We start from the raw sequence: 27606 nt of genomic DNA on the forward strand, positions 1-27606 counted from the left end.
TGCTGATCTCCTTCCAACCCCGGGGGAGGAAATGATGGGAGAGTGCCCTCTGGGATCTCCTGGGGTCTTCACTCACCTGGCATGATTTGGAGCAGGCCCAATCCCCCCATGACAGCCTTTGATTCCCAGTTCAACCATTGGGTAAGGTTGATTTGATTCCCTCCCTTGTTCCTGAAGTAGATGTTCACTCTGCCCATCTTCCCTGGGGGTGGGGGGCATTTTGTGGTTTGCCTCAGGTGGCTAAAGGTCTTGGGCCAGCCCAGCAGCTCTCTCACGGCTCCTTGGTTTGGCGAGAGCCTTCATAGTCACCTCTCAGGTACCAGGTCCATCCGAGGTGCTGCATGTCCACCAGCCAACTGAGCCCAGGCTTCGTGCAGGTCCTCCCCGGCTCATTCCTGACCGTTGGCTTCTACCTGGATGTTCTTTGGTGACCATAGCAACAGCCGTAACCTCCTGTACCTCCATCTCCCATCCTTCCTGAAGGTTCATCTCGCTCTATGGAAGTGGTTTCCCTGGACCAGTTAACACAGTGTGTACAAGGACATGGCATGCTCATGGTGTCTGTGTGTATGGAAGTGAGATTTATGTGAACGAAGCGGACACTGTGTATGTGTGGTTGCAATTACATTTATTGCTATTTTGTGTAGCCTGGATGACCTTGCCAACCTTTCCTCTAATGAGAGAGCCAGTGTGGTGTAGTGGTTAAGAGCTGTGGACTCGTAATCTGGTGAACCGGGTTCGCGTCTCCGCTCCCCCACCTGCAGCTGCTGGGTGACCTTGGGCCAGTCACACTTCTCCGAAGTCTCTCAGCCCCACTCACTTCACAGAGTGTTTGTTGTGGGGGAGGAAGGGAAAGGAGAATGTTAGCCACTTTGAGACTCCTTCGGGTAGTGATAAAGCGGGATATCAAATCCAAAACTCTTCTTGCTGTGGTACTGGGCCTTCTCAGCCTAAAGAACAAAGAGATGTCACATAGAGGAGGGAGAAAGGTTGTTTTCTGCTGCTCCAGAGAAGCGGACACGGAGCAATGGATCCAAACTACAAGAAAGAAGATTCCACCTAAACATTAGGAAGAACTTCCTGACAGTAAGAGCTGTTCGACAGTGGAATTTGCTGCCAAGGAGTGTGGTGGAGTCTCCTTCTTTGGAGGTCTTTAAGCAGAGGCTTGACAACCATATGTCAGGAGTGCTCTGATGGTGTTTCCTGCTTGGCAGGGGGTTGGACTCGATGGCCCTTGTGGTCTCTTCCAACTCTATGATTCTATGATTCTATGAGAGACACAGTCGCAGGGCAAGGTTAGGAGATAGTTCGTTCCAACCATTAGCCACCTACTCCCAAGAAGATGCTTCAGAGGTGCACAGGACAACAGGGAAGTTTCATCCTAAAATTAATCCTGGGGAGTTGAGGTGAAGAAGTGGGATGCTTCATCCCTAAAATAAACATGGCAAAGATGAACTTTAAGCCCTAGCTGTCCTTATCCAGATCTGACCTGCTTGACACTCAAAAACACTTCACTGAGGCCCAACAAAAAAATTTCAACCCAGAACTGGAATGAATAAACTGTAACTGATGGGAGTTGCTAAAGATGTGTGTTATGTACTCATATTATTGTATCTAGGATGAATACATGTTGGCTTTTGTCTGTCTGTGTGTATCAGAATTAGTAATGTTGTTCCGTGGGCACTGAACGCATTGTGTTCTGCAAGCCAGTTGTGGAAGTGGAAAGTCACACAATGTTCTGTCAACATCATTTCCCCGAGAAAATAATGTGAGCTTAATAATGGGATTAATTTATATTGTTGGTTTGAATCAAGTCTTTAAAAATGACAAGGTATATGTGAGATGACTTCAGGTTTTTTAAATCAGTAATTTGTAGACTAGCAAATCCTTGTTATGCTGTGGATCTCAAATTTCATTGTGGTAATTCCTACAGTTATTTTCAGGCTATCTAACCCACTCTACTGGTGTAGAAAAGATCAATCCCAGCAGAATAGATGTTTTCAAATAAATATATTGAGAACTTTGGTGCCCACCTAATGTTTTGGAAGTTTAGAGTTGTTGCTAACTCTGTGGAGATTGAGCTAACGGCAAATAATCTGTCACAGGCAGTAGAATAACCAGTCTTAACACTGAGAATGCCATAACTTAATTTCCTGCTTCACATATCTAATGAAGACGACTGTAGTCTGTGAAATCTTTTGCCACAATAAATTTCTTTAAGGTGCTACAAGAGTCTTCGTTCTTTTTTGCTTTCCCCCTCAATGTTTTAATGAAAGACAAGGGCTGGAGACAGATGACTGATTAAGGGAGCTGCAGGTGAAGACATCATTTCCTTTGTTATGAACACTCAGGGTGGTACTCAACCAATTTTTACTTGGAGTATATTAATGACTCTTAGTCATGTCCATTAATTTCAATGGGCCTGCTCTGAGAAAAACTTAGGTGAATACCGCCCTCATGTTTATTTTATTTTTGTCAATTCGAAAATCTGAAAATTTTATTTTTCAAGAGCTGGATGGGGGCATACCCTATGGGCAATAATGAAAACACCCTAAAATATGAAATGCACTAAGGGATGAACTGCTGTGTTTTCACTAACCCAGGAAACTGGGGGAATTGATATTTAATGGCCAAATGATCACATTGTCTGGGTTTGCTGCTGCATAGAGCCGTAAATAAAAAATTCACATTAAAATGAACTGCAATTTATGTTGACATTTTTTTGCGAGTGTGTTAACGGGTTGCAATGGACATGAATAACTGAGGCTCATTAATTTCAGTGGGACTACTCTGAGTGGGATTGAGTTATAATCCAATCTCTTTCTCAATCGGCTGTTTGTTACATTTACACAATTATAGGGAATAAGATGGCAAGCAAGAAGAAGGAAGTTCAGCTACAGGTAGAGATTTTGTCTTTTACCTTAATTATTCAGCTGCTTGATGGAACACCCAGCACTTTAAGGCTGACAAAACTCTACGTTTGCTTTACTTTAGGCAGTAATACTTACTCAAGAACAATGGGAAGAAATGTTGCTGAAGAAAGGTCTAACAGGTACAATTCCCCCCTTTCCTCTTATATACTAAAGTGTGTGTGTGTAAGCATGTACGCACCAGTGTTTAATTGCGTACACCCACTGCAGTGCATTTACAAATGCATGTACTTTGTAACTCCTTTACTGGATGTTGTATCCTCACAAAAATAAATTCCTGTGTGATTTTAACTTTTCAGAACTTATTTCTTGTAAGTAGTCCAAAAACATGCAGTGAAATAAAGTGTGGAAATATAGGCTGTTGTATCTTTAAAATATGCCCTGCCAAGTCAGTTCCAAAATTTCCCTCTTCCCCCAGAATAGGAAAAGATCACACATGTTTGGTAAGTTGAAACTTGGTTTACCTACTAACTCTCCAAAGGTCACGTTCATATGCTTTTCCATACATCAGTCAGAAAAGTTGCACAGGCAGTAAAACTTAGCTTAGTTATAAAGTGGTAAAAGTTTCTATACAATTGGTGTAGGAACTTAAGAGTGGTTAGTGAGAGCCATGCGGTTGAGCTGGAGCAATCGCCTCAAACCTCTTCACATACTGAGCTGCTCAGGTAGACTGCGGGTGAACAATAGACTTTATTATCTATTTCCTCCCAAAGGAAGGGGAAGTGACATAGCCAAGCCTGGAAGAACAGTTTACTCTATGGTATTAACTTCTTAATGCATTAATTAGACTTAAGCATGTTGGTTATAAGAGGCTGGTTATCCCACAAATATTCCCAATGATTCTAGGTGGATTTTATTTTAAAAAATGGGCACCTTAAATGCAAAGAAGTTACACTTACTGTCACATCTAGTCTGACTACCAGGCATAGTAGCACAGAAAGCCAATGTCTGATTTGCAGGCTACAGAGCTCTTGATTTGAACCCTAGTGGCACCTGACATCTGTGTACTGTAAAATCGGACTACAAAGGCATACATTTTTTGAGTTTTCTGATTTTCATTAAATATGTTTAACAACAACAATAATAGTAATAATAATAATAATTTTATTATTTATACCCCGCCCATCTGGCTGGGTTTCCCCAGCCACACTGGGCGGCTCTCAACAGAACACTAAAAACTTCCCTAAACAGGGCTGCCTTCAGACGTCTTCTAAAAGTCAGATAGTTGTTTATTTCCTTGACATCCGAAGGGAGGGCATTCCACAGGGTGGGTGCCACTACCAATAAGGCCCTCTGCCTGGTTCCCTGTAACTTCGCTTCTCGCAGTGAGGGAACCACCAGAAGGCCCTCGGCGCTGGACTTCAGTGCAGTGGCGGAGGAAGAGGAGTGCAGGGAGAGCGCAACATTCCCGGCAGCGCGATCCTGGTAGGGTGCCATCGGAGGTGCTCCCCCGCCTGCGCTGGGCACCACGCCCCACAGGCTGTGTGCCACGCCCCCAGGTGGCATGCCACGCCCCCAGGATGCCCGCCACGCTCCCAGGACACGTGCCAGCCCCACCCCTGCCTGCTCTCCACCCCCCCCCCCCAGTGCAGGAGCATGAAGCTCTGCCACTGCCTCAGTGTCCGGGCTGAACAATGGGGGTAGAGATGCTCCTTCAGGTATACTGGGCTGAGGCCATTTAGGGCTTTAAAGGTCAGCACCAACACTTTGAATTGTGCTCAGAAACGCACTGGGAGCCAATGTAGGTCTTTCAGGACTGGTATAATATGGTCTCTGTGGCAACCTGGCAGTCACTGTGTTCACCTGTGCTGGTCCTGCGTTTACTACATATGGCAGGCTAAACATCAGAAAACAAGTATTGGCATTCTGCCAGCTCTTAAAGACACGCCTAGACTTGACCTTCTGGTCTTATTTTTAATTATTTTTAACTGTTTAAATTGTTATGCCTTTTAGCTGGCTTGTGTATATTTTAATTAAAGGGGTTTTACTGCTTTGATAAGACTGTCCCATTGTGTATTTTAATTGCATATGGATTTTATAATTGATTTTATGCTTGTAAACTTACAAGCCATTTTGGTATACAAGTGGCGTATAAATAAATTTATAGTAGTAACAGATGTAGTGAAACTTAAAACATGTGTTAATTCCTGGAATACGATTGCTTACTACTACTGATACACCATGCCTATTATTAATTTGTGATCTTTCCCGTAAAACCTGGTAAAAACATGGTTTCAACAGAGGGGCATGTCCCTGCCCCCAAATCAGAAAAATCGATATCACCCATTTGAAGTTACACATTTTATTTAGGCACTTTGTTGTGTGTTTTCCAGTAGTAGATGTGTATCAGGCTTGGTGCGGACCTTGCAAAGCTGTCTTGAGCTTATTCAGAAAACTAAAAAATGAATATGGTGAAGATGATCTTCTGCATTTTGCAGTGGTAAGGATCCAGATATGAAGCCTTCCAATACCAAACATTTTGGGGGAAGTATACTTTTGTGCTCTGTGATTAATTTCCTTATTGCAGTTTCAGCAAAACACTGAAGAATACATTCCAAATACAGTGGTACTTCTGTTTAAATACTTAATTCATTCTGGAGGTCCATTCTTAACCTGAAACTGTTCTTAACCTGAAGCACCACTTTAGCTAATGGTGTCTCCTGCTGCTGCCGCGCCGCCAGAGCACAATTTCTGTTCTCATCCTGAAGCAAAGTTCTTAACCTGAAGCACTATTTCTGGGTTAGCGGAGTCTGTAACCTGAAGCGTATGTAACCTGAAGCGTATGTAACCCCAGGTACCACTGTACACTATCATTATTTTATTGCTAGGTCGACTGATTTCAGCTGCTGGAGAAATACTGTAGTCACATATCAGGGTTGCCATACATTCAGAATTTCCTGGACATATCCAGAATACTGCAGTTGGAAGCTGTGTCTGTGCGGAAATTGCCCCCTCCCCCGCAAAAAATGTCCAGGAAAATTCAGACATATGGCAACCCATGTTGGCAGTGCCATTTTTGGCAATTATCCTTAAAAATAGCCCCAAAACTTCTTCCTTTTTTTTTCTTTTTTTTTTTTGCAAATTTGCCAAAAAAGCTCAACAACTACTTTTCTGGCCAGATTTTCACTGTTTGAAATATGGCAACACTATCACATATGAAAAGCTACTGCATAGTTACGAAAGAGGGGAAGAGTAACAGAATTATAATATATGAACCCTAGCGGGTGGCGCTGTGGGTTAAACCACTGAGCCTAGGACTTGCTGATCGGAAGGTTGGCAGTTCGAATCCCCGTGATGGGGTGAGCTCCCGTTGCTCGGTCCCAGCTCCTGCCCACCTAGCAGTTCAAAAGCACGTCAAAGTGCCTGTAGATAAATAGGTACCACTCCAGTGGGAAGGTAAATTGTGTTTCCGTGTGCTGCTCTGGTTCGCCAGAGTCATGCTGGCCACATGACCCGGAAGCTGTCTGCGGACAAATGTCGGCTCCCTCGGCCTATAGAGCGAGATGAGTGCGCAACCCCAGAGTTGTCTGCGACTGGACCTAACCGTCAGGGGTACCTTTACCTTTACCTTTAGCCACCTTTTAGCCACCTTTAATCTAAAAATACAAGAATTGGTGCAGATGTAGTTCATCTACAAATAGTATTGCAAAAAATAAAAATCAAGCCTTGGGAATACGTAACTTTCAGAAGGAGAGGGTATTCTGCCCTCAAATTTTAGAACACAAAATATTGTTTAACAGATCTTCACTGTTTATTTCAGAGCGTGTTCCACATCCCTAAAGACCAATGTTAAAGATTCTAGATTTTCCAAAATGTTGAAATACTGCTCCCACTGCTGGTTTAGGAAGTGCTGTACACCACAATCCACATCTATCATGCCATTTCTTATTAAATACCAGGCTTTGATGTTTTTACCTGAAACCCACTTTGATCTGAATTGGGGAAAAGAACGACCAAGCTGTCTTTTAAGCTGGTAATGTGTACAGAGCTTTACACATATTAATGTCCCATTGATTTCAGTGAAATATTAAGCAAGCATGTGCTTAACTCTTGCTTTCCCTTTAAAACTAATGGGATTTCAGACCTTTGGCTAGAAGAATGCTATTTATTTCCTTACATTTGCATTTTTCAGTAGCACCATCTATGGTCGCGTTAACGGTGAAGTCATGCAAACATTTATTTTGAATGGGATCTAAACTGGAAACAAGGCAGGAAGCTATCAGCAGACTGCAAATCAAAACTCTCAGTGAGCCAGCCAGTAGTACTCTACAGAGAATCTACAGTGGTACCTCTGGTTAAGAACTTAATTCATTCTGGAGGTCTGTTAATAACCCAAAACCGTTCTTAACCTGAGGTACCACTTTAGCTAATGGGGCCTCCAGCTGTCGCCACGCCGCTGGCACACAATTTCTGGTCTCATCCTGGGGCAAAGTTCTCAACCTGAGGTACTACATCTGGGTTAGTGGAGTCTGTAACCTGAGGTGTTTCTAACCCGAGGTGTCTGTAGCCCGAGGTACCACTGTATATGGGAATTGCTATAGTATAGCTTGGCTTGCAGGTGTTTTGAAAAATAATAACAATGTAGGTTATGTATCTGTCCTTCATTTAAGGCAGAAGCTAACAGCATTCCAAGTCTGCTCCCCTTTAAAGATAAATGTGAACCCGCTTTTATCTTCTGTGTGGTAAGTACACATGACTTTAGTTTTTGTTTTGCTGGTGACTAATTCTCAGTTAATTCTTCAGATTGAAAAGAGGCGCATCACTGAAGTATGGACTTATATGAAATAGTTGACTATGGAGTTGGAACAACTGACAACAAACCAGTGATAGATGACAAAATAAAAAAAATTAAAAATTAAAAAATTGTCAAGTAGCACCTTAGAGACCAACAAAGTTTGTTCTGGGTATAAGCTTTCGTGTACATGCACACTTCTTCAGATAGAAGTCACCAGACCCCTATATATATAGTGGGAGGGTGGGCTGGGGTTTTTCTCAGAAGGGTAGTAGGAGATGGGTGATAGATGTGCCACACATAGAGATCAGTGTGTGCAGGAGCACATCTTTCTGCTAGGTCACAAAACATCAAGGAATTCAGAATACCCCAGGTCACACATATGCAGAGTATTCTATATGCCAATAAGCTCAGGCCAGAGGCGGATTTAGGGCAGTACGGCTGGTTCGGTGGCACTGGGGACAGATCCATGGGTCAACGCAGGGGGTGTCACACCTATGATGTAGAATGGCTTATTATTTGAACCATTGCCATTGAGAATCTCAAGCTTAGTGTGTAGACATCGATGTTATCTCCAACTTCCTCTGAGCAGTCCTAAACAAAGCAGTTGTCAGATAAGAAACCAGTAAAGGTTCAGTGGTGTAGAAATTTAATTAATCACATAAATCAAACGAAATATTTTGATCATTCGAAGCAAGTGCCTCCAATTGTTTGGAGCAGCAGATTTTTAAACAAACAAACAAACAAACAAACAAACAAACAAACAAACAAACATTTTAATACAAAAATAATACAAGTTCTTAAAAACAATTGAAACGAACAGGCATGCATGAATCCCCTTGGTATACCAGCAGGTGCCACAAGAAGCATTTCCCTCTGTGATAGGAGAAAGTGGAATTCCTCATTGAAGGCTGAACCTCAGTTACCTTTCCTCCATTCTTTAAAGTTCCACATCAAACTGCCTCCCCCCCCTTTTTTTTGCCCTGGAGTTTTCACCGCAAAAACCCACTCCTTTAAGCTCAATCAGAGCAAATGTCAGTCCATGGAAAACCTGAATTAACGTTTGCACCGATTGAGCACTAAAGACTGGGTTTTTGCAGGGATAGCCCCAAAAGGGGGGGGGTTAAAATGCTCGGACGCAGAGTGTTTAATCATGAACCTGTGCCTGAAAAGAGGGGGGGGCAAAGAGTGTGGATAAGCCCTGAGACAGTCCCTGCCATCTTTTGGAACTGTGTGGTGATGCAGAGCTGGGAATTGGTGTCACAATGTTGTGATCATGAGGGCTCAGGGACTTCTCAATTTTCTTCCATCGCCTTCCACAGCTAAGACTCCCAGTGTTCCCACACCACTGACCCCCCTCCAGTTTGTTTATGCAAATGGAATAAACAATTAATTATAATGTATAGGTAGATTCATGCTATGCTAGTTGAGCTGAGTTCCCATGGAAATCATCGGGGCAAGTCATGATAACTTTTTACATTGATTCCATTAGGCTCAGCTGGAGCTTAACTAACCTTCGGTGCAATCCTATGCATTTTTACTCAGAAGTAAGTCACACTGAGGTCATTGGGACTTACTCCAAAGTAGGTGAACATAGGACTGCGGTCTTACAGTGCCATCTTGTGCAGGTCTCCTCAGAAATAAGTTCAATGAGACTCCCAGGCAAGTGAGTATAACACGCATTTGAAAGATAATGATCAATGCTGATAATTTTTGCTAATTTTAATTATTTTAGATCATTGTGTTTATGGTGTTTTTGTGATATTTTGAGCAGACTTGGGTGGCTATTCCCAAAAAGGTAGGATATAAAAAATAATGTTTAAGCAAAGATAAATACGTATAGGGTGATAACCAGAGTTAGTCATACTCAGAACAGACCCACTGAAATAATTGGACTTAAGTTATTTAGGTTTGAGTGTGACTCGCCTTGGATACCACTGATAGGATTGCAGCCATAGGCTTCCAGGTTGTTGGAAGCGAATAAAGCACATAAAACGAAAGGTTTGCACCTGGAAAATATTTGTTGTTAGAAACCAATTAAAACCTACAAAACTATGAGATGTTGCTGAGCACTGTTTTATTTGGGCAAATATTATTTGCAGGATGGCAAGATGGTAGACATTGTGAGAGGCGCGAATGGACCTCTTCTGTGTAGAAAAGTCATAGAGATAGTAGAACGAGAGAGAAGAATCGTAGCAGGAGAAGCAGAAAGACCAGAGGTAACTCTGCCTTGACTCAGTTTTGGCATATTTTATTAAGAAGTACGGTTGCCTTCTCTTTCTAATGCTCTGTGTTCCGCTTTATTGCTGAGATGATTTTTATTCTTTGTACACATTCCTGTTTTCATTGGTTTGAAAGTGCTACCCTGAGTATATGTTCACCCTACATACTTATTGATCGCCCCCCCCCCCCCGTCGGACCATTTCTCTGTTGCAAACTGCTTTGGAAATGATGCAGAGAGTTTTGAAAATTAACTCCAATCCTAAGGGTGCAATTCGCTAGGAGTGTCCATTCATGGTGTCTATGGCTGCCCCACACCATTAAAGCACATTTGAAACACATTCCTCGCACCCTCAAAGAATTCTGGGCACTGCGGTTTCTTAAGGCTAAGAACTCTTGTGAGGGGTAAACTAGGTGGGTGATGATCTACAATGGCTTATGATCTATGACACTTGCACACGACAATATCAGGTGGAGGCTGAAGTTAATCAGAACAATTCTAGGAAACGTAAATGGACACAGGCACCATTGGACACGTATGAATGTACAGTTGTGGGTGGCACTGTGGTCTAAACCACTGAGCCTAGGACTTGCCAATCAGAAGGTCAGCAGTTCGAATCCCCGTGACGGGGTGAGCTCCCGTTGCTCGGTCCCTGCTCCTGCCAACCTAGCAGTCTGAAAGCACGTCAAAGTGCAAGTAGATAAATAGGTACCACTCCGGCGGGAAGGTAAACGGCGTTTCCGGGCGCTGCTCTGGTTCGCCAGAAGCAGCTTAGTCATGCTGGCCACATGACCCGGAAGCTGTGCGCCGGCTCCCTTGGCCAATAAAGCGAGATGAGCGCCGCAACCCCAGAGTCGGCCACGACTGGACCTAACAGTCAGGGGTCCCTTTACCTTTATTTCCATGGGCCTTGTTGTGGGGCAGGGTTGCAGCAAATTTGGGGTTGCACAGATGCGCTGGCAGTGCCAGTCCAGCACTCCCACTGGTGCGTCGCACAGCCTGGACCTCCCACCCAGGTAAGCTGCAGCAATGCCCGTGTCAAGAGGGTGCCTTTGCAGCTCTATGACACCCACCCTTTGCAACAGAGTCCTACCATGTTCAATGGAACGTAATCTCAGAAACGTGCGCACCAGCTTGCCATTTTAAGAACAGAAGTCCCTATTGGTGCCGAGCAGTGCAGTCATAAACAAATCTACTCCAAATCACACCTTACCAAATTCAGTGGGACTTACTGCCAGTGAGTGGTTATAGGCAGGGATGGCTGGTACCCCTTGGGACTGGCAGCGTGGGAAGGCAGGGAGCCCAATGGCGGGGAAGCAGATGGCGCCAGAGACCCAATGACAGGCAGAGCCAATTTACTCTAGTTTTGTCGCCATCTTCCCTCTCCTGAGTTCTACAAGGGGGGCCCTGAGACTAAGGAGCCGGAAGGCAGGGCCACACCCCGGAAAGTTGTAAGTAAGAAAGCAGGCAAGGTAACAGCTGCCGTGGGAGGCCCTGAATTCTGTCAGGATGGCAGCTGGGGCGTAGGGAACGTGGGAGAGTAGCCTTTTCAGCCCATCCAGAAGACAACCCCTAAAACTACTAATAGGCCTAGGGATTGGGGGGAAGACAGTTACAATGCCCACCTTTTTTCCTTCATAGATCTAGTATCAGGGGTGGGGGTGATATATTGAGGAAACACCACAGCAGGGAAGATTATTCCCTTCCTCCGAACTGCAATCCTGAACCAGTGCTCTCCTCCCCATCACTGGCTTTTATCCAATCAAAGCTACCTTACCTTGCAGCTGATGGTATCTATCCATTGATGCTTTCTTGATGCTTTCTTTCCATCCATCCATCCATGCATCTGCCTATGGAGAATCTATATTGCTGATGTTTCATTTCTATACCGTTTGGAAACTTTCGAAAGAACTGTCTCACGATTACGTCCTTACCAAATATTATTTTGAAAAGTTGGTATGACCGTCATGTAACAGTGAAAACATTTTCAGTTGCCAGAACTTCTGTTTGTGGAGGAGAAAGAATCCGATGAAGAACTGGTAGAAGAAGAAGCTGTCGGCAAGTTTTCCTGATAGATTTTTATTTTTAGATGGGTAGCAAATCAGTTGTGTGATCCTTGTTGTCGTCCGTTAACCGTTTGTTGGTAGGAATGTCTTAGCAGGAGACAGACGCCCCCGCAACTCCAATGGGGAGGAGTTAAGCACGCTCTTTCCCACCACCCTGCCTCAGGGTCCATAAAACTGTGACTCACTTCACCTCTGGTCAGCCATGCTGCTTACCAGGTGCTAGGGGTGGAGGGGAAAGGCAGCGGTGAGGTTGGCGCAGTGCAAACACTCAGGTAGTGTGCCAGCGTCTTCACTGCCACCCCTCCCTGTCTTTCTCCTCATAAGCAGCAACGCAACCGGCCAGAGGGTCAGGGGAGTGCCACTGCCCGGCCACACTGTCCGCTGTGGACGGCAAGGCCAGCACCACATTATGGCCATTGCAGGCCTGCCATACAACAGGGTAGAGTGACCTGCGAAGTGGGCAGGACATGAAGGCAGGAATTGGTATCTGAATGAGGCAGCAAGACTTTTGAAAGGAAAATGTCTGCACCTGCAGCCCCTTAAAGCAAATTCAAGGAAGAGTTTCCCATTCTAATGGTTGTTTTTTTTCTGATGCCCAGAGTATTAAAAAATGCCAATCTGTCAACATTTCAGACCAAATTTTCTGATATCTGGAAAAAAACCATTTGTCATTTTCTTTTTACTCATCTTGGGTAAGAATGCAGACAAAAGAGGCAAATATTTCATGCTGCTGGGGGTACAAATAGGCATGAGTTTTATCAGGGCCAATTTTTAATCTTCTGTTCTACTAACTAGACAGACCTAGAGGGAAGTTTTTTGTTGCTAGAAAAATACAAATTGGATAAGGTGGACTTACTGGAACTGATTTTCAGTCAGCTATACTACCAGTGTCTTTTAAACAGTGTCTTGTTTGTCCTGATCACATTTCTCATACTTAGCTACCTGTATGATAATGTCATTTGGAATCTCCTTCCTGAAGACACAGATATGAAATTGTGATGTGGTGCTCTTTTTGATGGTCAGATGTGGTCAGATGCCTGTAAGGATTTGCATTTAAATACAGTGGCACCTTGATTTTCGGATGTCTCCATTGCCAAATGTTTCAGTTTTCAAAAACCGAAAACCCTGAAATAAATGCTTCTGTTTTTGAACACACCTTGGAAGTTGAAAGTATTGGTTGTTTTTCACAATTTTCTCTACTGAATTGGCAGATCGCCCATTGTACCTCCATTTTCGAACTTTTTGGAAGTTGAACAGTCTTCCGGAATGGATTACATTTGAAAGCAGAGGTACCACTGTAAATGGATCTCACACAGGGGAGGCATAGGTGTTACTGCTTGTTAAAGCATTGCAAGCATGTACAGTATCTATAAAAGACCATTTAACATAGGAAGTTACTTAGTACGTAGTCTTGTTCCTATATACTGAATGTTGTATACACTCCTGCTTCTCTTTTAGAGGAGGAAAAATACACTGTTGTGATCATAAAACCTGATGCGGTTGAAGCAGGAAAAGTTGAAGAAATTAAACAAACGGTAAAGAAAACTTTTTACCGAAAAATATGAAACAATATTGATTCATTTGAAAACTAGGATGGCAGGAATTTGCTAAGCCAGATGCGCAAAACTTCCATATGAAAACAGACCAAGAGCCATGTGTTTGACACATTATCCTGTTGTTTTTTTCCCAGCTTCAGGAAGGCCATAAAGAAGCTTAGTAAGCTGTCTTACATGGCAAGGGGGCTGAAACCATTTTGGTGGGCTGTAAATACTTGCACAGTGATGTATTAAATGCTGTGCTAATCTGTATTTCTGTGTAATCTGTAGCATGGGTGCTGCTCCCTTGAAAAGCCAGAGAGCTTTGTGGAACAATTTTTGTTTGGCTGCTTACACTCTTCATATTTGCTCTGCATCCAGTGTGTGCTTTCCTGGTTTGGAAAGCAGTTAACCATAAGTCATATACACAAGCCATATATATCCTGTACCTGTTCTAGCATTTCTTATGAAATCCTGCATTTTGATGTGCTGTCCCACAAAACAGCTTAGATCTGAATTGAGAAAAGCAACTGCATTTTAGACCAGTAATGTGCACACAGTCATTGTGCCAATAACACCAATATATCACTTCATCAAGCACTATGATAAAACCACTATCTACTCTTGCATTATATGCTTATTTCCCCTCCTATCGGTTACTAAGCAACAGTGGCTGTAGCAACTGAGAACTTTTTTAACAGGCTCAAAACCTAAAGGCAGTATGCCCCGTGTTTTCCACAACATATTAATTTCATGGTGAAGAGATTCACAAGCCTTGCTTGCATGAATTTAGAACATCGTACTTGCAACGAGTCACTGCTTTATATATAATATTTCAGGATCGGTTAAATACTTTTGTGCAAAATCAAATTACTGGATGCAAGCTTTTCAGCACAATCCTATCTGTACATTTATAATAATAATAATAATAATAATAATAATAAATTTTATTTATATCCTGCCCTCCCCAGCCGAAGCTGGGCTCAGGGCGGCTAACAACAATAAAACAATACAAAAGTACAACACAAACAACACTCTAAAATCATTCATTATAAAATTAATTAAATTCAAGCCACTGGCCACTATTGGGCCAGAGCTCCGCGAAGATTGCCGAGGGAGGGAGTCAGGCTGTGCAATAGCTCAGCCCTAATCTTCTAACAATGCTTAGATGATCAGGCAATTTTGTGGGCATGCAGGTCTGCTGTAACAGAGAATGAAAAAGGGGTATCAAAGATGGCTTTCCATCCTAAAAATGATTGATCACATTAAATTGTATGTTGCACCTCCCTGTTTGTTTAAAGTTTTTACATTAAGATTATGGCGATACATTAATTTTTTGAATTTTCATTTGTTCCTTTGTTCAGATCAGATAACTGATCAGTTAAAAGTTCTTTGATTGGTTGCACTGCTTAAACACAGCCTAATAACCCAACCTTTTTTCTTCTGAAATGTGCTCCGATAACTGAAGATTACAGAGGCGGGCTTTAACATTCTTGCAGAAGCCCTGAGGACATTAACGGATGAGCAAGTTAGGGATTTTTATCAAGACAAATCAGAAGAGGTAAGAAGAACAGATAAATGTGGGAGAACATAGCCATTGATGTAGATAATCAAAATAATTGATTACATGAATTGCATGTTAGCATAGCTGTGGGAAAATAATCTAGTTACTATTTTAACTCAGAGAAAAACAATGCTGGCCTTGCTGTGCCTCATCCCTCTTTCCACCATTTCAGGTCCCCATACTGGTCAACAGCAATGGAATTTTCACCAGTTAGCTTCCAGTTGGTCACATCGCTCCTCCTTACTGGGAGGCAGAGGCGCAAGGCGGCACCAAGGTCCACAAGGTGCAAATGCACTAGCAGGAGGCTTTTGGGAAATGATTTATAATGAAATGGGGGGGAAAAATAGAGTAACCTTTGTTAAAAAACCAGAAGCCTTTTTAGTAGGTATTCTGGGAGCAGAGATTCCAAAAGAACAGAGAAAATGGTTTATGTATGCTACGATGGCCGCCCAGATGCTGTTAGATCAAAGGTGGAAAGAAGAAGCAGTCCCAACCAAAGCAGACTAGCAAACCAAGTTAATGACTATGCTGAAGTGGCAAAAGTAACTGGAAAGCTCAGAAATGAAGATGACAAGAAATTTAAAAAAGAATGGGAAATGTTTATCATGTACTTCAAAAAGTATCGTCAACAGGTTAATACATTGGCAGGATTTTAAGAACGCTTGTAATTTTAGAAATAGAGTAGGAAATTTGAGATAAAATAATAATTTGGAATAGAAATGATTTGCAGTTGAAAAAGAAATTTAAGGAACCGGGGGAGGGAAGTCACGGGATTTGCAGAATCCCATTTTATGGATTTGAAATGGCTTTTACGTATATTTTTCTTTGTTTGCGTTTGTTGTTGTTTGTTTTGTTGAAAAAATAATAAAAATATTTTTTAAAAAATGAAAGACAAATGCACTAGCAGGAATACTGGATTGGTTCTGCCAGTGCATTTGCTGAGCATCATTCTCGACGTTGCCTGGTCCCTGCCCTCTGCCTTCCGGAGAGCAGCCCTGATGCAGCCAGCCAGAGGTCAGGCGAGATGAAGCAGCCCATCATGGAACTGCACTGCATAGAACGTAAACTTCTATATTTGAAATATTTTAGGATCTCAGTAGCATCACTAGATTAAAGGTAAAGGTAAAGGGACCCCTGACCATTAGCTCCAGTTGTGGCCGACTCTAGGGTTGTGGCACTCATCTCACTTTATTGGCCAAGGGAGCCGGCGTACAGCTTCCGGGTCATGTGGCCAGCATGACTAAGCCGCTTCTGGTGAACCAGAGCAGCGCACGGAAACGCCGTTTACCTTCCCGCCGGAGCGGTACCTATTTATCTACTTGCACTTTGACGTGCTTTCAAACTGCTAGGTTGGCAGGAGCAGGGACTGAGCAACGGGAGCTCACCTTGTCGTGGGGATTCGAACTGCCGACCTTCTGATCGGCAAGTCCTAGGCTCTGTGGTTTAACCCACAGCGCCACCCGCGTCCCTATTGCTAGATTACCTAATGAATATAACAATATGTTGTTACAGGCACCTTGTATCTCGGTAATAACAGGGAGTAATGTAGTACTCAATTAATTGATGGTGAGTCTTCTTTCCTGGCCCTTAATGACAAAAATACTCCCCCCCCCCCAGCTTGACTTTGAAGAGTTTGTTTCGTTTATGCTGTCTGGACCATGCCATGTGCTGATCGTTTCTGAAGGAAAGCAAATGCACGAGATTATGCCTTATTTACAAGAATTGGCTCCTGGAGAACTGAAGGAGGGAGAGGGAGAGGAGGAGGAGGAAGAAGAGGAGGAGGAGGAGGAAGAAGAAGGGTATCGGAAACCTCCAAGTGAAGCGCCAGCCAGGTAGATTCCAACATGGAGTGCGTGAGTATATTGGGGGTGCAGGTGGATGTGATTCCTCCCACCCAATACGTGATTGACAGTAATATTGCTTGCGCATTGGATACCATGTGCAGGATTTTTCAAATCCGCCCCGGTATTTCAAGTGTGTCTTTATGCTAGGCAATATCAGATTTACTTCACTCAACTATTTATTTATTTATTTATTTATTTATTTATTTATTTATTTATTTATTGTTAATTTCATTTCTATACCGCTTTATATTTTAACAGCATTTTAAAACACCAATAAAACAATCCAGAATCAAACATTTCTGAAGAAAGTCAACTATAGAGTATACAGACAAAGCAACATAATTAACAGAAAACTAAAATATTATCTTAAGAAATTCAAAAATAAAATGTAACCAAGGAAGTCAACTACAGAATACATATTTAACACAAACAAAGTTAACAAAAAATATCTTAAACATTTCAAAAAAAATTGGTAAGTGAAGTCAAATATAAAATGCACATTTAAAACAGCATAATTAACAAGAGAATAAAATATTATCGTAAGCATGACATGGCTGTTTGGAAATTATCTCTGCATCTAATTTCCTTCCGACCTCACAGTTTGCAATCTCCTCCCATACACCTCTAACTCAGGATAGGACTTCATGCATTGGATGGAAGTAGACTATAGTCCATGAAAGGTTAGGACTTAATGAAAGGTTAGGACCTGGCTTGAGAGCACTACATGTGAAAAGGATCTAGGAGTCTTGGTTGACCACAAACTTGACATGAGCCAACAGTGTGACGCGGCAGCTAAAAAAGCCAATGCAATTCTGGGCTGCATCAATAGGAGTATAGCATCTAGATCAAGGGAAGTAATAGTGCCACTGTATTCTGCTCTGGTCAGACCTCACCTGGAGTACTGTGTCCAGTTCTGGGCGCCACAGTTCAAGAAGGACACTGACAAACTGGAACGTGTCCAGAGGAGGGCAACCAAAATGGTCAAAGGCCTGGAAATGATGCCTTATGAGGAATGGCTAAGGGAGCTGGGCATGTTTAGCCTGGAGAAGAGGAGGCTAAGGGGTGATATGATAGCCATGTTCAAATATATAAAAGGATGTCACATAGAGGAGGGAGAAAGGTTGTTTTCTGCTGCTCCAGAGAAGCGGACACGGAGCAATGGATCCAAACTACAAGAAAGAAGATTCCACCTAAACATTAGGAAGAACTTCCTGACAGTAAGAGCTGTTCGACAGTGGAATTTGCTGCCAAGGAGTGTGGTGGAGTCTCCTTCTTTGGAGGTCTTTAAGCAGAGGCTTGACAACCATATGTCAGGAGTGCTCTGATGGTGTTTCCTGCTTGGCAGGGGGTTGGACTCGATGGCCCTTGTGGTCTCTTCCAACTCTATGATTCTATGATTCTATGATAAATAAAGGGGTGGGGCCTAAGGTGCCTTCTGCTGCGGCTGCAAAATAATTGCACGACTGCCCCTCTGGAAAGCCATTGTTATTTTATTCTTCGGGGTGGGGAGGGGTTCACTCTGACATGCCTTCAATTCTGACCTTTTGGCTTAACTTGAAGACGAGCTGGAATTAATTTCTGAATGGGCATGTGCAGAACCGCAGGTTTCTCTCCCAGATTTCCTTTTCCTTATAGGTTACTCACAATTTCTTTTTGAGTTCTGGTTTAACCCATTTTAATATGCAATGGCGTACACCGGTAGGGGCAGTGGCACAGGCACCAACTCCTCGGGGGTTGCTTCAGCCCCCCAATAAAATATTTGAGGGGGTTGGGGCCCCCCAAAGTTCATGAGCATTGCCATTCAAATGGGGTGTGTGGACTGCGCCTTGTGATCAGTTATGTGGGGCAGCCTGGGCAGTTACAAAGCACAGGGCACCACACTGTGGGGGCGCAAAACTGAGAGGATCCAAAGTTGAGAAGATCCATTTTGGGGCACCAAATTTTGGCCTCAGCCAGGGCGCCATATTACAAAAGTTTACCAGAATCTGCCCTTGTACACACCAGCCCCTCTCTCTCTTGCCTCTGAAATTATGTTTTGAATTATGTCTGTTTATTGCAGCAAGATTAGTGTTTCACAGCCAAGTCTATAAATTTCACCTCAAAGCTATTGTGATGCATTAAGTGCTCATTTTGTACTTTGCAAAATGTTTAACAGTGGTTACATTTATATTATTTTACCCTTTATTAGCTTGAAAGGGTTCTTGGAAGGCCAGGCTATGTCAGATTTATGTGACGTTCATGACAGAGTAGAAGAAGCAAGCCGCGAATTGGCCTTCTTCTTCCCTGATTTTTCCAAGCCGAAGAAAGGCCCAGCTCTTGAAAAAACAGTGGCCTTGATTAGACCTTCTCTCTTGAGGGAAAGGAGAGGTTAGTGAACGTCAATACACAATTCTCTCCGTATTCTTGACATGTTGCTGGGTCCAGAAATGTGGTCGCAGAAGGCATTCTTGCATTGACTCTGTACCAGGGACTGCTATGCGCAGGGCAGTATCTTACAATACTACTACTACTACTACTACTACTACTACTAATAATAATAATAATACCTTTATTGGTGTTATGTACTGAAGTTCTCACCCTGGGCCAGCAGGGGGATACTGTAGATAGTTATGCAAATAAGGGATCGAAAGTGACGTTCAGTGATTGGATAGTTTTAGAAAATTGTTACAGTTACGTTGTACTGGAGCTCTATATAAGCAGGTTGGCTGAACCCTTCAGTTCAGTTCTGTCCTGGCCTGTGAATAAACAAGAGCTGTTTGAAGAATCGTTGTGTCGTCTGATATGTTCACCCACAACTTAACAATTGTCAATGTACAACCTGTGTACAATGAAATTAACCGAGCCTCCCCCCCAAACACTCAGTCTCATTGCACAGTGTGTGCTTGTTGCACAACACACCAACCCTGAAAGTCAATTGCACTATATTATTTTCCATTCAACAGCCCATGGAGAGAAACTGTTTTTAGCCTGTTGGTACGACTGATTATTATACTTCTATATCTCCTGCCCAAGGGTAGAAGATTAAAGAGGTGCTGGCCAGGGTGTGAATCATCCCTGAGAATTTTTCTCGCTCTCCTAAGGCAACAATCCCTTGCAATGTCATCTAGCGGACTCAAGGGACAGCCCATGATATCATGTGCTGTATTCACCACCCTCTGTAGAGACTTTCTGTCTGTGGCTGTCAAGCCAACGTACCACACTGTGATACAATATGAGAGGACACTTTCTATTGTGGACCGGTAGAAGGAGGTCATTAATTGTTGTTTAACATTGTTCTTTCGCAAGACCCTGAGGAAATGGAGTCTCTGTTGGGCCTTCCTAACCACCTGGGTTATATTGTTTTTCCAAGTGAGGTCTTCACTAAGGTGAACTCCCAGGAATTTAAAGGAAGAGACTCTCTCCACACACACACCCCTGATATACAAGGGTGCTAGTTCCTCCGAAAGTCCAACACCATCTCCTTTGTCTTGCTAATATTTAGGTGCAAGTTATTCTCTAAGCACCATGTAGATACTTTCTGAACCTCCCCCCCGCCCGGTACGCTGATTCATCTCCACCTGTAATTAGACTCATTATGGTAGTATCACCTGCAAACTTAATAATTACAGTGGATGGATCAGATGAAATATGTATACAACAAGTACACGTACACGTAGGGACTCAGCACACATCAAAACACAATGGGTTTTGATGTTAAAAGCTGCATAGCACAATATGGCTGCCATGAGGGGCGTGGCCTAAGAAAAAACTCGAGAGGCAGCCATTTCCAATGGATGGGATGGCAGTGGCCTGGCTGGGTGGGCGAGAACGCCCCCACTTTTTGAAAGCGGCCGCCTCCCCAGTCTTGCTGTATCCACAGAGTACCGTGGGGTGGGGTGCCTACATGTGTTAACTGTTAATCGTCTTTTGCACGCAGATTCTATTCTGAAAAGGATTGAGGAGGATGGCTTTCAGATAGCAATGCAAAGAGAAATCATCTTAACAGAAGAGCAAGCTCGTGAGTTTTACAAAGAGCACGAAGGTCAAGATTATTTCCCAGCTCTACTGGAACAAATGACCAGGTGCGCCACTTGAGAAGCAAGAACTTTAAATGCAGGGAGATAAATTTATTTTACACACCACAACTCTGAAACTTGGTGGAAGGGTGAGAATCAAATATTAATCAGGGATGTATAAAATGAGTACAAAATCGCAGGTACAGAATGTATTACATACACAGCCTCTGGTTCAAGCTGCCCTCATGGGATCCCAAACTGAGCAGTGAATCATATTATTGTCTACTGTTCAACTTCATGGGGCATCTGTCATTTAATTTAGCCCTTCCCAGTGATGGGGCTGGCACCACCACTAGAGTTCCAGGTTTTCTGGTAAAATGGACAAGCAGATGATGATCAGTTTTGGGGAGAATGCCGGGCAAAGTTGAGATTACTTCCAGATAAGGAGGGAATGCTATCTATTTGGTCCTATATTAAGATAAAGTGATGCATATGGGGCCCATAAGTAAAACAGACCAACAGAAAACATAAAAAAATAACCTAGGCTCCTGCGTATCCACTTTTTTTACAAATAAATTTACCGTATTTTTCGCTCTATAACACGCACCAGACCATAACACACACATAGTTTTTAGAGGAGGAAAACAAGAAAAAAAATATTCTAAACAAAACAGTGGATGTATGATTTTTGTGGTTCATGCTGTGGCCACAGACATGTGATCTGACGGTGAGTTTGGGGTAGCCCAGTGCAAAAATCCTGAGGATCCATGTGGATCCGTGCTTTGTAACCAGGCTCTCTGTCCCTCTCTCCTCCCCACTCAGCGGCTCTTCTCCCGCTTTGCTGTTTCAAAGCGAGCCACGGAGGAGGGAAGGAAGGGGAACCATGGATCCTCTGCTCACGACTGCAGCAGATCCCCCCGCCATCCGTAGGCATTCGCTCCATAACACGCACAGACATTTCCCCTTACTTTCTAGGAGGGAAAAAGTGAGTGTTGTGGTGCAAAAAATACGGTATTTAAAATGCTAGGAATATTGTGCATAACATATTTCTGGATGCTGCATTTAACCAAGTATTTCCCCCTTTTTTCTGTCTAGTTTGTTTAATAAATTCCTTACTTTATTGGCAACCCTGACTGAGCTATTTCAGTTAATAGCAGAGCACTTAGAATCACTTTGGTACGAGTGATTCACATGGAATTTGTGAATAGTTTTATAAATGCAAAAAAGAGAGCTAATCGTGAGTTTGTAACAGGTCTTTTTAAAAACCTTCTGTTGTATTTGCACCGGACAGCGGACCAACTCTTGCGCTTGCTTTGGTACGAGAAAATGCGATACAGAAATGGAGAGCTTTACTGGGCCCAAAGATAGTAGAGGAAGCAAAGGAACAATGCCCAACAAGGTATTTTTTAAACACACACACACACACACACACACACACACACACACACACAACAGTACCTTACAAATACATTGCATTCTGATAGATGGAGATGGTAGAGCATAAGTAAAGTTAAAGCATGTTGTAACTTGTTTGACAACACTGCCATCCTCTGGACAGTGTTGCACGCTTTCTTCTGCTACATCCCCCCCCCCCGTGCCATTGAACCCATATTTTAGTGGTTAGTGTACAGTATTATAAAAATGATTGCATTGTTCTGTCAATGCCCTGATTTGACAAAGGTGAAAAAGTTGCATCTCTGAATAATGCAGATTCACAGATCCCTGTGCCCTAACCTGTCAGTAACGTGGGGGAGGCGGGACTGTTTCCCCAGGCTGAACCCCAACTACATCCTTTTGTAGGGGGGTAACTTGGAAACGAAACTGGGGTGGCGCTGTGGTCTAAACCACTGAGCCTAGGGCTCGAATCCCCGCGACGGGGTGAGCTCCCATTGCTCTGTCCCAGCTCCTGCCAACCTAACAGTTTGAAAGCATGTCAAAGTGCAAATAGATAAATAGGTACTGCTCCGGTAGGGAGGTAAACGGCGTTTCCATGCGCTGCTCTGGTTTTGCCAGAAGCGGCTTAGTCATGCTGGCCACATGACCCGGAAAAACTGCCTGCAGACAAACGTTGGCTCCCTCGACCAATAAAGCGAGATGAGCGCCGCAACCCCAGAGTTGTTCGTGACTGGACTTTACTGTCAGGGGTCCTTTACCTTTTTTAAGTTGGAAACACAAAGCTTCTTGTGTCCTTTATCTAATTTCCTGATTTCGTGGTCTCTAGCTTACGCGCTGAGTTCGCGATTGACAACGCACCCATCAATCAGCTGCATGGAAGCTCAACCTCTGAACAAGCTGCAAAGGAACTGGAATTCTTCTTTCCTGTGCAAAACACTTTTGCTGTCATTAAACCCACTGCTTTTGAGGAGCACAAAGGTAAACAGCCGGAGGATAGTACACCCTCCCACTCTTAGGCATTCCTTAGGCCAGGGGTCAGCAGACTTTTTCAGTAGGGGGCCAGTCCCTCAGATCGGGGGGGGGGAGTATATTTGGGGGGGGGATGAACGAATTCCTGTGCCCCACAAATAACCCAGAGATGCATTTTAAATAAAAGCACACATTCTACTCATGTAAAAATCCGCGGGCCGGATTTAGAAGGCGATTGGGCCGGATCTGGCTCCCCGGGCCTTAGTTTGCCTACCTATGTCTTAGGCATTTCAGGAAGGAGCAGGATAGTACCTTCAACCCTCCCCCCTCCCCCCACATGATGCTGATGTCTCTCCCAGTCATTTCAAACACAGTGATCATGTGTGCAGTGTTGATGAGACATGGACTGAACATGTTGTTCGGATGCCTGATTATCGTCTTCCAAAGCAACTACTCTATTCTGAACTTTAAAATGCTAAGCATAATCCTGGTCAACAAAAGAGGTTCAAAGACTCTCTCAAGGCAAAACTAAAAACATGTAGTATAAACTGGGAAACACTGGCCTGTGAGCGCTCCAGTTGGAGAACAGCCTTGACCAAAGGTGTCATGGACTTTGAAAACGCTCAAACTCAGGACGAAAGGGAGAAACGTGCTAAGAGGAAGGCACGCTTGGCAAACCCTCACCGTGATCAACTTCCACCCAGAAACCTATGTCCCCACTGTGGAAGGACGTGTGGATCCAGAACTGGCCTCCACAGTCACTTACGGACTGACTTTTAAAACCGTGTTTATGGAAGACAATCTTACTCGGCTATGAGTGATTGCCTAAGAAGAAGTATCTGGACAAGGATAGCCTAACTTCCATTGTCAATGCTCTGCTAACCTCTAGGGTAGATTACAGCAACACATTTTATGTAGGGCTGCTCTGAAGACTGTCCGCAAACTTCAGTTGGTACAAAATTTGGTGGCCAGGTTGCTCAATGGGGCAAGACGGTTTGGGCATATTACACTGATCCTGGTCCGACTAGCTGCCGATTAGCTTCTGGGCCCAATTCAAAGTGCTGGTTTTGACTATAAAGCCTTAAATGACTCAGGACTGCAGTACCTTAAGGACCGCCTCTCTCCACATGAACTGACCCGGATCCTGTCATCATAATCTAAGGCCCTTCTTTGTATGCCTCCTCTTTGAGAAGTCTGGAGGGAGGCAACACGAGAATGGGCCTTGTCTGCAGTGGCTCCCCACTTGTAGAATGCTCTCCCCAAAGAGACTCACCTTCATTTTACACCTTTCAGCGCCCGGCAAAAACCTTCCTTTTCAACCAGGCCTTTGGCTGATAGATATTCTATGCCCTTTTAAATGTGTTTGTGTCAGGGGGTGCAGGGAGGGGAGTTTATTGGCTTGTGGTTTTTTCTTCTTGTTTTTACTATGCATTTTGTGTTTTTATCTTGCATTTTGTTGTTGTTAACTGCCCTGAGATCTACAGATTAAAGGCAGTATACACATTTAAAAAATAAAATTTAACAAATAAAAAGGGGGAGAAAAAAGTTGGTTTCCAAACTAGTATCATTAAAATAATAAACATAGGTAAGAATATAATTTACTAGTCTTTAAAAGTTTAAGCACTTTTGAAGTTCTCAGTTCTAAACACACTTTTTTCTCTTTTAGATGAAATTCTACAAGAAGTAAAAGAAGCTGGATTCATCATATCTGAAATGAAAGAAACACACATATCCTCCGAGATGGCAGCACAGTTTTATAGAAACCAAGAAGGAAAACCCTTTTATGATCAGCTTATAAATTATATGTCTGAGTAAGTGCCTGTTTTTTGTTTTAATTAAATCCTCAGGAAGTATTGCAGGCCTAACTTGGAAGTCAACAAGCAGGCAGACAGCTTCTGGTACTGTCATGGATGTTTTAGGTATTTTTGGCACCTAGGGAGGAGACTCTTCATGGACCACTTTGGACTAATGATCAAAGAGCAGCCCCACATTACGACATCTTCCTTCGCTCAGAGGTGGAGGGTGGGACCTCAGCAGTTCCAAAATGGTGTTCTGGAACTTCATGGCTGGGTTTGCTTAGGTGGTGGCAATGGATATGGCAAACAAAACAAGGAATAGAAAGGCGGGAGCTTGCTGCTAAGTCTTCCTGGCCAAAGGAAAATGACTTGTTTTGAATTCCTATATAAAAAGGTTTGGGAACCACTGCATTTAGTATCCAAAAAACCATCCAGTCATCATAACACTAATTTTATGTTCCAGTCAACATTTACAAAATATATCCTTAAACATGGCTGAACAAATATTGCAAATTCATAGAAGTCAATGTCATATACTGTACTGTATTTAACAGTCAACGCTGCATTGTTGCTTTAGTGTATGTTTTAAATCCTTAACTTCCTGCAAGGAATACTTCCCGTATTTCATGATGAATACATGCATATCTTCTGGATTTTCTATGATCCAGATCCCCGAGTTTAACTGGGAACTCCCTTCCTGGTATCAAATGGCACCTTGTCAATTTTTCCTTTGTAGTCTTATCCAAGTTAAAATCCACCCATCCAGATTTTGTAAAGCTAATTTTATATGCAGAAATAGCGCTGAATTATTATTTAAACCAGTTTGAAAGTTATTCAAAGATATTTACAGGATGCTGTACAAAGTCTGATTTCCTCTGAGCCTGAACTGGCAAAAAGACTCAACAAAACTCCTTTGGGAGTTATAGTTCAGGAGCATCTGGGGGGCCAAAGGTTCCCCACCCTTGTCTTAGGATAAAAAAAATCTGTTAAAGATTCATTAAGTACTCTGAACTATCAGTTCCTTGCAGGATTAAAAAGAAAGCTCCTTGCAGGATTAAAACTAAAGTGGCAGAAGTACATAATGTGACTGATGAAACTTCATCCAGTTCGCAAAACAATTTTTCACACATGCAAATAGTAATTTGGTGAAATTGAAACACCCTGTTTTTAAAAAGGTTTTTCATCCAGAGCCTTTCAGCTGCTGCATGTAGAAAAAGAGTGCTCAGAATGTGCAACATCCTGATCTTCTGTGGTGCAACCATGTTGCAAAATGGCCTGTTTTATTTTGTTAGAGCAGAGAAGGTTGTTAATCTACCTTCAGCATCAGTAGTGGTGTAGTTATCTTGTGTAAAGCTTTTAGACAAATGGGAAATGGGTAGATCGCTGGTACATAACTGCAAAAATGAGTGAAAACTCCCCCACCAATATCCCATGTGTAATTTGGCTACCATGGACTGTGCTGCTTTACGATAAACATATACCTCTGATATATTACCATAGGCAGCATTCTGATATGAACTTGCCTTGCTCATCTTGTGCAGAATGTCCTGCTAGTTATGTCAACACCAGCAGCTACAGAATCAGACTGTTAGCGTAACATAAATCTTTGAATGCCTTGGTTTTTCCAGTGGCCCCTCAATGGTAATGATTCTGACCAAAGAAAATGCTGTGGAGGAATGGCGGCAATTAATGGGACCGACAGACCCAGAACAAGCAAAAGAAACGCATCCCACCTCATTACGGGCTAAATTTGCAAAAGATATTTTGCGCAACGCTGTCCATGGATCATCTAATGCAGAACATGCTGTGCAGAGCATTAATTTTGTCTTTGGAGATATCGATCTAGAGGACCTAAAACACAAATATGTCTATGTCTAGTAGAATGGTCAATGTGATTTTTTATTTGCAATATATGCCATAACTAATAAATGAGTTAGACTTGTCTTTTTCTGATTAGCATTGTGTTACTAGTCAATATTGCAACGTGCAGCTGTTCCACACTGATAGCAGTGGAAATCTTGCCTTTGGCTTCAAGGAGGAAATTGCATCCTCTGATGGGGTCTACATTACATCCTAGCAGAGTGATGTTCTATACAGACACCTTGGATGGCGAGGCTTAACTGCAAGAATTTCACCATCATCAGACATTGTTTGTATAATACAAACACGTGACTGAACATTGTGCTTGTAGTTCTTTCTGTGGTTAATATTGCAAAGTAATTGCATAATATGCCACTAACAGCTTTTAGACCTATTGATGATTACACGTTTCAGAAAGCCATTACTTCTGGCAGTTTGTATATGGCTGTGTTGGTGGGAAACTCTGGCACTTTCGACCCCACAACTTAGTTCAGTAATATAAAATTAAGCAAAAGTGACATTTGATTCTTTAAAAAAAACCTCTGTCTCTCAAGGGCAGAACTAGTTGCTTATAGCAGACACAAGGTTGCTACCAAAAAACCAGTCATTGGACAACTCCTCATTCCTCAATAACATACAATGGTACCTCGGGTTACATACGTTTCAGGTTACAGACTCTGCTAACCCAAAAATAGTACC

The 27606-nt window shown here is 42.9% G+C and overlaps 1 protein-coding gene across 7 annotated transcripts; it reads left to right on the plus strand.

Annotated features, from left to right (window-relative positions):
• Positions 1-425: 425 nt before the first annotated feature.
• On the plus strand, positions 426-27003 carry NME8 (NME/NM23 family member 8). Of its 7 annotated transcripts, none has more exons than XM_053409955.1 (17): positions 450-529; positions 1659-1768; positions 2860-2900; positions 2995-3052; positions 5264-5370; positions 7541-7612; positions 9765-9881; positions 11875-11941; positions 13408-13484; positions 14953-15045; positions 16666-16880; positions 19081-19259; positions 20809-20953; positions 22179-22286; positions 23109-23260; positions 24918-25062; positions 26676-27003. In XM_053409955.1, the coding sequence occupies exons 3-17, from the start codon at positions 2868-2870 to the stop codon at positions 26923-26925; spliced, it is 1818 nt and encodes a 605-aa protein (XP_053265930.1). In that variant the 5' UTR covers positions 450-529; positions 1659-1768; positions 2860-2867; the 3' UTR covers positions 26926-27003. The 7 variants fall into 7 exon arrangements, with proteins under 7 accessions (XP_053265928.1, XP_053265932.1, XP_053265933.1 ...); XM_053409954.1 differs by lacking the exon at positions 1659-1768 and adding an exon at positions 2283-2316 and having other exon boundaries at positions 466-529; XM_053409953.1 differs by lacking the exon at positions 1659-1768 and having other exon boundaries at positions 426-529.
• Positions 27004-27606: the final 603 nt, after the last annotated feature.

The sequence above is a fragment of the Podarcis raffonei genome, chromosome 12, assembly GCF_027172205.1.
Source record: "Podarcis raffonei isolate rPodRaf1 chromosome 12, rPodRaf1.pri, whole genome shotgun sequence".
In the NCBI taxonomy this organism is placed as follows: Eukaryota; Metazoa; Chordata; class Lepidosauria; order Squamata; family Lacertidae; genus Podarcis; species Podarcis raffonei.